This window comes from Dioscorea cayenensis, chromosome 2 (genome assembly GCF_009730915.1).
Source record: "Dioscorea cayenensis subsp. rotundata cultivar TDr96_F1 chromosome 2, TDr96_F1_v2_PseudoChromosome.rev07_lg8_w22 25.fasta, whole genome shotgun sequence".
NCBI classification, from domain to species: domain Eukaryota; kingdom Viridiplantae; phylum Streptophyta; class Magnoliopsida; order Dioscoreales; family Dioscoreaceae; genus Dioscorea; species Dioscorea cayenensis.
In genome coordinates, this window is record NC_052472.1 from 18,368,293 (window position 1) to 18,381,843 (window position 13,551).

General features: G+C 33.4%; 3 protein-coding genes across 3 annotated transcripts in view; 1 reads left to right on the top strand and 2 right to left on the bottom strand.

Moving 5' to 3' along the window:
- LOC120273714 (receptor-like protein EIX2) overlaps positions 1-1,779 on the top strand; it is an 11,559-nt gene extending 9,780 nt beyond the window's left edge. Inside the window, exon 4 of the mRNA XM_039280422.1 lies at positions 1,586-1,779. Coding sequence (XP_039136356.1) covers positions 1,586-1,779 — 194 coding nt within the window. The remainder of the gene's footprint in view (positions 1-1,585) is intronic.
- A 235-nt stretch (positions 1,780-2,014) lies between these two features.
- On the bottom strand, positions 2,015-4,596 carry LOC120278217 (probable ascorbate-specific transmembrane electron transporter 1). Its single transcript, XM_039285164.1, is given in 5 exon segments — positions 2,015-2,491; positions 3,219-3,418; positions 3,503-3,551; positions 4,263-4,304; positions 4,306-4,596. Coding segments are annotated over 5 exon segments (810 nt in total). The 5' UTR covers positions 4,516-4,596; the 3' UTR covers positions 2,015-2,182.
- Positions 4,597-8,955: 4,359 nt separating this feature from the next.
- On the bottom strand, positions 8,956-9,445 carry LOC120280494 (nuclear transcription factor Y subunit C-2-like). Its single transcript, XM_039287356.1, has one exon. The coding sequence runs from the start codon at positions 9,409-9,411 to the stop codon at positions 9,043-9,045; it is 369 nt and encodes a 122-aa protein (XP_039143290.1). The 5' UTR covers positions 9,412-9,445; the 3' UTR covers positions 8,956-9,042.
- Between the last annotated feature and the right edge of the window lie 4,106 nt (positions 9,446-13,551).

The window sequence follows — 13,551 nt, forward strand, 5'->3', positions numbered from 1 at the left end:
ATGAATCAATTATCTTCCTTATTTTTCTTCAATTTTGATAATTAAATCTTCTCCAACAAATCCCAAAAAAATCAGTTTGATAGAGTGAGGTTGCCTCTCACATATATGCACATAAATTTTCTTTCAATTTTAGAGATATAGGACTAAATCAAACTTGTAATAGATACGGTTTTGCTTCCCTCAAAATATATTGACTATTAACTTAATTAATCCTGCATTGATTGTTATGGTATGTCTTGACTATGCCATATTAACTTTTTTTTTTCAAGTAAATGTGATAAGTGCAAAAAGCAATTTTCACACATAATGACAGTGAATCTTTAGTCATCAGGCATTGGGTGGGATTTTAACACCCGATCTATTGCATTAGAGTGAATATTTTTTTTTTTATGAGTTAGCCCAAAGTTGATCCACATTACCTATGATTCTAATTAAATATTTTTCTTCCAACTTGTATTTTGAGATTGCACATGTATAACCAAAAAAACTAAAAATAAATAATAAAAAAAATAAAATAAAATGACATCCCAAAAGTTTTTAAGAGAAATTTTTTTTAGTATAATATGCTCCTATTGTTTTCATCTTCTATTTCTATTTTATTTATTCTTCAAGCATAAATTTTAAAAAAATAGATAAACTATTAATTTATTAAAATTGGACAACACATACAAGACACGTAAACAGGACAAACTTAGAGTTTGACAAAAAAAATATTTTACTAATATTTTATTAATAAGAATTAACGAAATATATGCTCAAAGGTAAACCATAAAAATCAAAATTTCAAAGATATGAATAATATAACAATTCATCAAACTAAAATACAGTAATTAATAACAAATATACTATTTATGTTGAAATTAGGGTCGAATGCTAACTCTGGAATTGGAATCGCTAAACCCGGAGCCGGGATTAGCATTCAGCCTGAATTACAGCCCAATTATTCGGCCTGCCTCAGCCATTTTACAAAGGTTTAAAACATAAATCCTGTTTTTTTTTTTTCAATTTGTTTAATGCCCATATTAGTGTACGTTACCAGATGCTCGGTTTAAAAACATGTGAACAGCAAACTCAATGCACTTGAAAAGCTTAAACAAGTACATCAAAAAGGCCATGAAAGCATTCAAGTTTTCAAAGCTCACCACCTTCCACATCTAACTGCAAAAACAGCCCACAGGGACTAAAGAAAAGGGTTGGCTCAAGCTCTTGTGAGATCCCAAACCAAGTGCAACACTAGCACCACCTTTCAAAAACCATTGGCTCACTTTCCCATGTACAACTGAAACTACCAAGACATTTATCTGACTAATTAGCAAAGCAAAGCATGCATGCATTCCATTTGGTTTTGCTGCATTTGCTGGGTTGTTGGTTTTTGTTCTCATGAGCATCATGTTCTTCAATTCCTTTTGCTGAACACATGGTTTGTTTTCAATGGAGAAACTGTTGACTTCTTGCCCATTGAATTCCACCTCTTTATCCCCCTTTTAAATACTGCATGTTTTTGCAGCATTTGTAAGTTCTACAAAGTTTGTTTGTATGAATTAGATTGACTTTGTTTGAGGAGTTATGGATGTTTATATCTCAGAGGAGTATGTGATTCAGAGAAGGATAGAGAGGAAGATGAAGAAGAATGCTGCTGCCATTGATGCTGGGAAACAAGGTGACAGAGCTTCAGATAATGAATCTTTGAAGAAGAAGAACAGATGGAATGTTTTGGATCACAAGGAAGGGAACAGAATTGAGAATCAAGACTTGGTTTTCAGTTGCTTCTCTGCTTGACGCTTTTTTTTTCTTTTCACTCAAAACATGGTTAATTTCCACATTTTCCTTTTTTCTGGCTGGGTTAAAAATTCATTTTTAGTTCCAATATTCAATAGAGTTTCTATTTATATGAAAAATATTTGCCTGGATGTGAGAAACACACTTCATCAACCAAAAAAAGAATAGCCATCCTCGGCTCAATAACATAAAGATGTTTTTTTTGTATACACAAGAACTGTCAAGACAAAACAACTAATACAGTCAAATATAAGCATATTTTAACCATCACTCAATTATATAATACGAGCGTATATAGACTTTCAGATTAACAACCCAATAATGAGTTTATACGTAGTCCATTGATAACTGGATAATCACAATGGAGTAGGGAAATGAAGAATATATAAACAGTGATAAAGTTTTAAGCATCTGATATAGAGCTGTAACTGTGAGGGTCTTCAGAGGGACCAGGAATTGCAGCAGAGATAACAACAGCAGCCCCCAGCAGTATGACAACAAGGGCTGTGAAGTTCACCAAGAAGGCCTCGGCACCGTATTTAAGTACACCTGCGCTCTCAATGAAGGTGAGCTTCTCCAGAAAGCCTAATTGTGCAGCAGCTAGTGCCAGTATATACACGAACATCCCGAACAATGCGTGCCATGGTAGAGCCTCACGGCGAAGGGCTTGTGAACCGCCCGGGTAGAAGTAGGTGACGAATCCGAAAATCCACTGCATGATAAGTCAGAGTTAAGATTTACCAGTCAATGTCGAATGAGACATTGAGATTAGAAACAGTTTGCTATCGACAACAGTCAAATCTCTAATTGGTCTTTGATTTATCAATATCGAACTTTTTTATTAGTTACTGTCTTACTGAACTTAGAGATCCATTACTTTGTGCAAAATAAATGTAATAAGTTTGATATAGAGAAGCTTAGATGCTTCTAAGATCTGTGAGAGTACGTTGATTATAAACTATAAGAAGCGATTGCTTTTGTCATCAGTTATTGTTCCTAATCCAAGTTAATGAAATTGGCAATTTACCAAAACATTTGATTTGTACTAATAGAAATTCAAACATAGCACTTGATACATTCGATTTAAGGATGCTTAGATGCTCCTAAGATATGTGAGGATCATGATTATTGTCATTGACTATTGTCTATACACCATTGATAGCAATGAATGGCAGGAAAATCACCTGTTACCCAATCTTCAGTAATTTGTTTCTAATACAACCACCAAAGAAACTACGAACTGACAATCATGTCACAAACAACTGTATTGCTACAAGTAGATTATTGTTGAAATGCTCTTTGACAAGCATAACAACAATAACAATTGACCAGTTTCTTTGCGCAATTTCAGTGATGTTGATGCTTATAAAGAGATATTACTAGATGCCGTTGAAATTGTCAACTAATAAGCAAGATAAAGAATAAGACAAGTATTTTACCTGAATGCCGTATAAACAGATAGTTCCGAGGCCAACCCAGGAATGTAAGCTGTAAAGATTATCGATTCCACTTTCATTGTGAAACTTGAATGCAGCAGAGATTCCCCAAATACCCAGAACAAGAGCAATTAAGTGCAGAGTCAAATGGATCTTCTTATTTACTTCTTTATTAAATGGAAGACCTTTATAACTCATTATAGCTGCAATTCGGTTTAGAAAATAAAAGCTAAGTTTCATGTAAACATATATGACACCAAAGTTTTGAATAACCAGAGTGTCCCTACCTTCACTTCCAAGGATTAAGAAACCAATCACCATGACAACTGGATGAAGCTGCAGGCAAATAAGAGTTAAATAATCCATCAGGGGCACATCAATGAGCTATATTTATGGATATATGGACAAAAAACAGGCCAATAGCAACAAATCACAGATTCACAAGCATGTCAACAGAAAAAAAGGATGTGTTTGGATTGAGGTCACACTGTGGAACTAGCAAGATAAAAGTAAGGAATGGAAAAAAAGGATAGAAGAGGAAAACAAAAGAAAATTTCATCAAAATGTTTTCACAAACACAAAATATTAAAAAAATTAATTCTTTCTCGCTTTTTTATTTTTATTTTTTTTGTTTATCCTCTGCTTTTCCTCCCTCCAGAGACTAATTAGGAACCCTAATCATACCAATTTGAACTCTTCTCTAAGCTCCAAGGAACAACCAATCATCAATTGCTTGACATTTTAACACATTTAAGCTAAGAAAAACGATCAAATCAAGCATCCATTGAAGCTAACAACTAACAAACAGTCCAAAACCATAACAAAAACAAACAAAATCACAATTGAACTCAGAAACAAAGCAAAAAGTGAACTTTTTTTTTCTTGTTTTTTTCGAAATCCAAAACCAAAACCCTCAAAATCTCAACTTGAAAACACTTCCAAAACACCCAAACTTTATTCATCACATCCACAAAATCCACAAAACCAAACACAAAAACCAAATCAAACCCAACAAAAACCACTCAAAACAGAAGAAGATGATCATACATTGAATATGAGCGACTTATTAGTAGAATCCCAAGCAAGGCCCTCCACGAAAGTGGATGTTCCAAACGAGCACCAGCACGGCAGCCACCACCTCAAGTACGTGAGCGACGTAGGTGAACGGCAACGCCGGAACGCCGGAAAGCCTGGTCATCGTGGCCGTCTTCGTCTCTCGCTCGCTCTTCTTCGCTTCGTTTGCTCTGATTCCTTGGTTCAAAGCCTTTGGAAAGTCCTTATTCGCTTCTCCACCGTACATCGCAGCCACCTGACAAAGTGTTTATAATCTCGAGGACATCAAACTCGATCCAGCGACCTCATTTTATCTTGGAGACTTTTTTGCGTTCAGGGCCCTTTTAAAATTTTTAATTAGTTTTGTGGGATTAGAAAATCTCTAGTGTTCTCACTCCTCTGTGTATGTTATTGTTATCTGCTTCTTGATTGGATTTTTTTTGGGGATTGTGGAGTATTTTATATGCATGCCCCTTAAAATATTATATATTATTTTATATATTATTTTAATTTTATAAATTATGAATAAATCTTTTATGGTGTGACGTATAAGTGGGTTATTGACCGAAGATATTTAAACACTACCATGACTCTTTCCTTTTCTGTAGATACATAAATATAAATAACTCTAATAATTTATTTGGTTTTTAGAGTTTTATAATAATAATAATAATAATAACTTTTTTTATTTTATAAATTACACAAGTAGATTACGGACATAGACAGACATAAACTTATTACCTCAATACAACTATACTATCATCATGAGCTGTGAGATTTGAACAATCTCTTCAACAAGATAATAATCGCCATGCTTGACTATTAAATATCTTCAAATCATCTGTTAGAAAATAATATTATTATTTATTCATTTATTTTGTTAGGTTCCACTCCCAACAGATTTATTTAATGTTATTCTCCTATCGATTTTGTAATTATTTTGTATATTTTTTAATGTGTTTTTTTCTATAATTTTTTTTTTAACAAAGTTGTAATTTATCCGTTTTCTATAAAATAATTGTGCTACATATTTACTATATATCTTGGTAATTATAAATTTATATTAAATTATCACTGGATTTTATGGATTTTTTTTATGTTCATTTAAGGAATATTTACATGTGAATGAAGCTAAAGCAAAAATTAGCTTATAAACATAAACATAATTTCTGTATGTAATTAAGATACTCCACAGGGACAAAAATGCAAAACAAGAAAGGACTTCATCATCCTTGCTGTGCCGGTGTGGAAAAGGGTGTGCAAATCCGGCCAAGCGTTCTCAGCATCATCGTCGAGCGCCGTGGCCGAGTGTGCGGACCACGGCGTGGCTGCGTCACGTCCAAGGCGATGTAGACATGACAGCGAGTGAAACGTTGTGCTGTGAACAAGTGTCAGCAATGACGACGGCCCATCAAGTGTTCGATGAAATGCTTGGCTGAAGTTGCTACACATTCGCACACTGCGCGCGCTGTTTTACTGGTTCATTTTTTGGACTTGTTATCTTGTTTCCAGATATTTCTTGCCATGTGGCCGAATGCAGTGCCACACGCTTGCTCTTTGTTCTTTGTGATTTATTATCCAAAGTTATAAATTTAATATTTGGATTTATTTATTTATTTATATATTTATATATTTTATGTGTGTTGTTTTTATCATAAAAACAAAAAAACACTTATGAACAGTATAAAACAGGGGAAAAAAATAATAGACTTATGAAAAAAATTTCCACTTGTCCATTAACGTGTAGTAAAAAAATGTGATAAACGCAATATTATAATTGTTATCAAAGACGGAGGAGGCCAAACACGAACCCATTCATGCGCCCTCATTTGATATCATTGTGTCTAGTGTATTTAAAGCTCGGGTAATGAGCATTTTAGCAGTGGAGTGAGTGCTACTGTATCAGAAACTCTTTGACTGGTAAAATAATTTTTAACAAAAAAAAACATCAGACCAAGCAAAAAATAATAATGATACCAAAAAAATAACTATTGATAGCATGCCATCTATTTTATTCTAAGTGATATTAGAGTGAGTAAAGATTAATACTTTGATCAAGTCTGAAATTGGATGTTAATTTAGTTTTGAGATAAAATCAAAACTTCGAGTATAGAGATCCTCCGTCTTAATTCTTTCAAGTTACTTGAGTATTTGGTATAAAAGTTAAATTAGAAATTAATAGAAAACTAAAAACTTTGATTAACAAATTAATCAATGGCTAAAATTTCACTTCAATCCATTTTTTTATGAAATATATGTTTTTTATTACATATTACATTAATAGTAAGGAAAGAATATGAAAATTTAAATGGACTTCCTAATAATTTTGGGTACTTTTTTTTTAAAACTAATTAGTGTGTTATTTCAGACCCATTGATTGGTTGTTGAATCTTGACAAATATATGCAATGAATACGTTTTGGAAGGTAACTCAAATAAGTTAAGTTATTAAAACGAGAAAAAGGTAGCTCAAATTCTTTAAATACATACTTTTCCCAAATAGTGTTCATGTATTGATTGGTGATGAGAGATCTACCAAATCAATTAATCCAAATTAAATTATATTTATTATATCATGGGCTCTTAGTTGGTATTTTTTGAACCACCGAATTAGTAGGTTTAATTAAATATAATTAAATGTGGAATATGTGGAATTTAAGGTTATCCCACAAAAACTTTTTTTGAAAGATTTTATTATTTAATTAAATATATGTTGTTAACTAATATTTTTTTAAAAAAATTGATATATATATTTATTCTTATTTGAAAATATATAGTTTTATTATTAATAATTATATAAAAGTTTGATAAAAAAATTTATAAAACAAAACATATGTTTGAATGTAAGTCTCTGTTTTATATTATAAAATAGATATGTTTAAAAACACACACACACACACACACACAGAGACAGACATTAAAGCAGGCATAAATTCAAACAATCAACTAACAACTAAACTTGAAATTGAAATTAACAGGATTACTCCTTGATGGGCTTTGTTTACCCAATTTAATGAATGTCATTATTTAATGTAGCATATGGGCCTATGGCATTGTTATTTGACCTAGGAACTATATATTATATAATATAAAAAAAATCAAAATTTTTTTTTCCAATTTTCAGATTGAGAGATTCATTTTAAAAATGATATACATCCAACACAGTATTTATGATTTGCATGTTGCATGTATGGGGTATATTTGGTTATTTGATTAATTATAGTTGACAATTTTAATTTTGAATTTTACCTATAGTTGTGTTTCTTTTTTATTTTTTTAACTTTTATGTTGGATATTATACATCTGGCCAAATAAAGTATAATTCGTCAACCATTGGATAGCCCAATGATATGACATCAAAGTGTAAGGGGGAGGTAATGGGTTCAAATCTCTCCCCCAACAGTACTATTTTCCGTACTGTTTATACACTGTTCATCCGGGATTCTTATACTATTCTCATATTGTACATATACTGTACATCCGGGTTTCAATACTGTTTAATAATGTTTATATTCATAAAAAAAGGCTCTATTATTCAAAAAATAAAAAATAAAAAAATAAAAAAATAAAGTATAATTCTCATACACCCACTTTAGCATGTTTAGGTTGATTGCAAAATTTTCAATGCTTCTTCATGCTATTATTATTTGCCACAATATTCATCCTTAAAAAAATTAATTTACTAAAAAAAGTTTAAATTAAAGTTTGTAATGACCTTTCCAATTTTGGTTTTTTATTTTTTAAAAATTAGAAACTACTTTTTAGTTTTTAAAAAAACTCTTTAAAAATTAACTGAACACTTAAATAAATGGGTTATCTAAATATATACAATTTTTTAAAAAGAAAATATAAATCACATATTAAAAAATCTGTGATAGATTTTAAAAATAAAATAGATGTACTTGAAATCATCATGGTTCTTTGTCAATTAAAATCAAATAGACAGTAGAGATTTTGATCATTTAAATAAATGACATTGAGTTTAAATTTTGTGTATGAGAAAAAACTCTTTTAAGAGAGATTTACATTTTAATAGGACTCTCAGTACCTTCCTATAGACTACTTTAGTGCTCGCGGCTTTTAAGAAATCGGTAGGTTAAAGATCCTGGTTAAAGACATAATAATAATAATAATAATAATAATAATAATAATAATAATAATAATAAGAGGCCCAACTTTAATGTCATCAATGTATTGGGTTTGTTTTAGACAAGTCTTTGGTTATCTAGACACTTAAATAAATGGGTTATCTAAATATATAAGATTTAAAATATATATATAAACCACATATTAAAAAATTTGTGATAGATTCTAAAAACAAAATAAATATACTTAAAATCGTCATCATTGTTCTTTGTCAATTAAAATCAGATGGATAGCAGAGATTTGGATCATTTAAGTAAATGGTTTTAAGTTTGAATTTTTGTGTATGAAAAAAAACCCTTCTAAAAAAGATCTACATTTTTATTAGACTCTCAGTATCTTCCTATAGATTTATTAGTGCCGGTGGCTCTTAAAAAATCGAAAAGGTTAAGACCAGTTAAAGAAATAATAATAATAATAATAATAATAATAATAATAATAATAATAATAAGAGGCCCAACTTTAATGTCATCAATATATTGGGCCAGTTTTTGACAAGTCTTGGCCATTCAATAGCAAATCAAGTCATACAAAGAAAAGAATGAAACAGTTCAATACTTTCACCTAAATCAAACAAATATATATATATATATATGAATACATTAATGAAACTTTTAATTCCATCTTTATCTTTATCTTTCAAAGACCATGTCATGAGAATTAGCCACAACATTAGCATGACCATTACCATTAGAGACTGAGACCAAATCAACAAGGAAATCAAACAAATCAGTAGCTGAAACAGCAGCCATAACATCCTCCTTATGAAGAGTTCTCCTCTTGCCTTGCAAAGTCACCATCCATGCTCTAACAGTTAGCTCCTCAATGAACAACTCACATGCCTTTGAAAACACAATTGGTGCCTCTCCAGATATCATCTTCACATCCTCTCCAGACCTCTTCATGATCTTCTTTATCCTTGCAAGCGGTAACGAATGCGGCCCGGTCCTCCCCGATATCCCCCCGGAGAGTATACCAGAGTATATTCCGGCCTGCCTCATGATCTATATTTATATATATCTTTTTTATTTTATTTTTTTCCGTTTGTGTTTGTGAAAGACTAATGGAGAAGATGTAGATGTATATATAGGGACATCGGCCGGCCATTTAAGTTATTAAAAAGGGATTTGGTGTTAGTGATTGACAATATATGTTTAGGTGTGATCACCGAGTTGAATGTCAAGGTGACAAGTGAGTCCATTTCATGAAGGTCGGTGTGCATGCATGGTTGTTAATTCATACGTAAGACCAATTAAATGTGTTGCATTAATAATGCTCTTTCTTTTTCACTGTCTAAAGGAGTTTAAACTAATCATGGTTGAGATGCATGCATGCATGCATGCATACATACATACATACATATATACATGTTCGTTATGCATAAGACCAAGTACATGTGATGTGTTGTATTGATATATGGTATTCTTAACTACTTTTACTGGTGAAGGAGTCTGAATAAATTTGCAAGCAGATCAGTGATTAATTATATATTAGAACATATCCAAATGGTTTGATTGTGTTTAAAGACAAATATATATATATATATATATATATATATATGTTATCATTTTACATTATCATGATGACAGAGATATAAATGAAGTAGATGTTACTTTTGACCAATTCAATGAAGCACACAAGATTTGACTTAAAATAAAAGCTCAAATTAAGATGGTGAGAAACAGAGTTATATATTGATATTTTGAAAATTTATGAGTAAGATTATTAGAATTCTAATATTTTAATATAATGCTTAATGGTCAAAAGACTAGTGAAGAAGTGATATGCAGTTTGCATGGTTTTATATATGTAAGACATAATTTTTTTTTAAAAAAAAAATGTATAAACTATGAATTCATTTGTAAAAAAAAAAATTACAGAGAGTGATACACTCGAAAAAGAGGAAGGGAAACATATCATCAGAAGTGAAGTGTTGCAAATAAAAGGAGAGAAGATAAAAGAGATCGAGCTAAACCATAAGAGGAGGGGAACTGCAGACTCAAGTGTTGTGAGCGCCGTTGAGAGGGGTCAGGATCCTCAGGTTTGTTTTCTGGGGCAGGTAGCACTACTTGGGTGTGTGTCCTGGAGCCCAAAAAAGCTAGGTTGCGCTTGATCTTCTTGAGGGGTTCCTCGAGTTGTAGGCTAGCAGGATCGAGGGTTGCAAAAATCCAAGCGATGAGCAACAAGTCAATTTTTTTTTAGGGGAAAGAGCTCAGAGAGCTAATTTTATTGATAAAAAGAAAGTTTACAAAGTTCAAGGATTACATAACAAATAAACAGCACAAAACAAGAACAACAATACAACAGTACAACTAAAATAGAAGGAACAGGAAGCTAGAAATCAAAACCATTCTCAGAAAAAATTTTCATGAGCCATCTAGGCAGATCGCGGCCAGAGAGGAATAGGCAGAGGGAATGGTTATTGTCAGTCGATGTAAGCAAGAGCGTAGGTCGGGCTGCTCCAAAGGAGCAGTGAATAACAATCAGAGTGGGGTTGTCAGCGATTTGGAGGAGATGAGAAGCTTCGGAAATATCCTGCGCAGCCCTCCAAGCAACAGGATTGCGACCACCCTTCAAAGATTGAGAAAGATCATGGTTGCAGTGAAGAATGCGTCGAATGTTCAGCTTCAAAGTGCGAGTCCGCATAGAATGAACAATAACCTGCACAAGAGACATTGTAAGTATGAGAGGAAATAAAGAATCCCAACTTGCCAATCTTGCTGCTGTCAAGCCATCTGTGAGCATAAAAAAGGAAGGGTCCGTTAGTACTAAAGAAGTTATTGAGGAGGAGCCTCCGACCCACGAGAGACGCGTTCTCCTGCATAAAGTCCTTAACATGGGCAACAGCTTTAAATGAAATGTTAGTGAAATTGGGATTGATATTGTTAAAAATGGCATCACAACGTGCTTTCCACATATACCAAATACTAGCTGCAATAACATAGATAGTGTGAATTGAGAAATTGTAATCAGTGATCCAGAAACCGGCAGAAATGAGGTCAGGGAAAGAAATATTAATGCCCAAATTATGATTCAACATGTTCCAAACCATCTGAGCACAACGACATTCAAGAAATAAGTGTTCAATGGATTCAGTTTCAATGTGGCAAAAAACACATAAAGTTCTAGGGCCGAGGTTGATGTTATTAAGAAAATTAGTAGTAGAAATTCTACCATGTAGCATGAGTCAAAATAAAATGCTTGATGCACGGAGCAACATGGAGCTTCCACAGCTTGTTCCAACCTGACCACTCCAGATTCAAGTCAGAATTGTGATTTAAAGTAATGATAAATGACTGAAGAAATTTTCAAGTTTGAGGAATGAGGCTGCCAAACCCAGAAATTGGTACTCTCATTATCAAAAGTGCAAATATTTGGAACCAAAGGGCCTAGGAAATCACAAAAAATGGCAGAAAGCATATCATTGTTCCACAGGCCATTCACAAAAAAATCAGATAAACAAATAGCACTGAGATCAGCATTGGCATTAATGTAAGTGGGTTTGAAGGCAATAAGGGATTTCAAATAATCAGGGATCAAACAAAATAGAAGTCTGAACAAGATTAAAGGATTTGATCCAAAGGTTATGCTTTAGAGTGAAAGCTGATCTGCAAATGCCTCTAAATATCCAAGAACAATTAGCAAGAATAGAATTAACCCATAAATTTGAATGACCATACTTAATACGAGCAATAGCAACCCACAAGATATTATCCAAATTTAGATATTTAAAGACATTCTTGGCCATAAGCGAAGTCTTGGCATAATAAAGGTTCCGGTGACCCAAGCCCCCCTCAGATTTTTTATCAGTGATACATCTCCAATTCACAGCATGGATTCCCTTTTCCATTGCCCCCTTTGGACCAAAAGAAATCCTGAACCAATCTAGTGATTTCCTGAAGAACCGAATCGGGGACAGGATAAGCATAGAGGTAGTAGGTTGGAATTGAAAGAATAGAGGAGTTAATGAGGATCATTTTAGCAACAGAGGATAGTTTGCAAGTTTTCCAACGGGCACACATATTTTTGATCTTGTCAATCATAGGTTTGAAGGAGAGAACGCTGAGTTTTTTGGGAGAAATGAGGATCCCCAAGTAAGTCAGAGGAAACTGAGCTTGGGAAAATCCTGTGATGGAGCAAATACTATGAGCAACTCTTTTTGTTAAACCAGGATGGGAGAAAGATTTGGGTTTTAGCATGATTAGGACATCGGCCAGTCAAATGGGAGTAGATGGAAAGACAAAGGTTTATATTACGAGCAGCAGCTCGAGAGGCTTTGGTAATCAGCATGATATCATCAACGAACATTAAATAATTGAAATTGGGATGCAGATTACAATCAAAGCCTAGGATCATGTTAGAGGATAGAGCTCGATTCAAAATGGCTGAGAGGTTTTGAGCAACCAAGATGAACAAATAAGAGGATAGGGGATCTCCCTGACGGATGCCGCGAGAAGAGGAAAACCAAGGGGTGGGAACACCATTAACAAGAATAGAGAAAGAGGAAGAAAAGAGGGTAGCACGGATCCAGGAAATCCAAATGGCCGGGAATTTCATTTTGGTAAGAGTTGCAAGAATTGCACTCCAGTTAATAGTATCATATGCTTTCTCAATGTCTAGTTTAATCAGCATCCTAGGGGGCTATTATGGTCAAACTCAATCGAATGGACCACTTCCTGGACTACTATAACAAGTCAATTTTACATATGATAGCATAGACATCAAGGAAAGAAAGGAAAAAAGGTGATTGTTGCGGTCTATCGAAATGCACTAGCAAATAGCCCTAATCATGAGATTTCCTTGAGGTTTCAGGTGTAAAATCCCGGATGACTCCCACGAGGACTAGACATCTGCCAGAGAAAGTAGGATTGTCTTGTTAAAAAGAAACGTGAAGTAGGCCCAAATCCAAGAAAAGCAAGGACAGTTTAATAAGAGATGAGAAGTCCCTTTAACACAAGTGCTGGAGGAGATGCAGTTGCACCGCCGTTTGGGTAGGTTTTCCTACGTGAGGATTTTATTGTGCAGGGCAAGCCAGAAGAAAGCCTTCACTTTAAGATGGCAAGGACCCTTCCAGAGTGCCTTGCCCTCAGCCACACCGAAGACTACTGTCATTAAGAAAGGGATAGAAGAAATTAACGGAG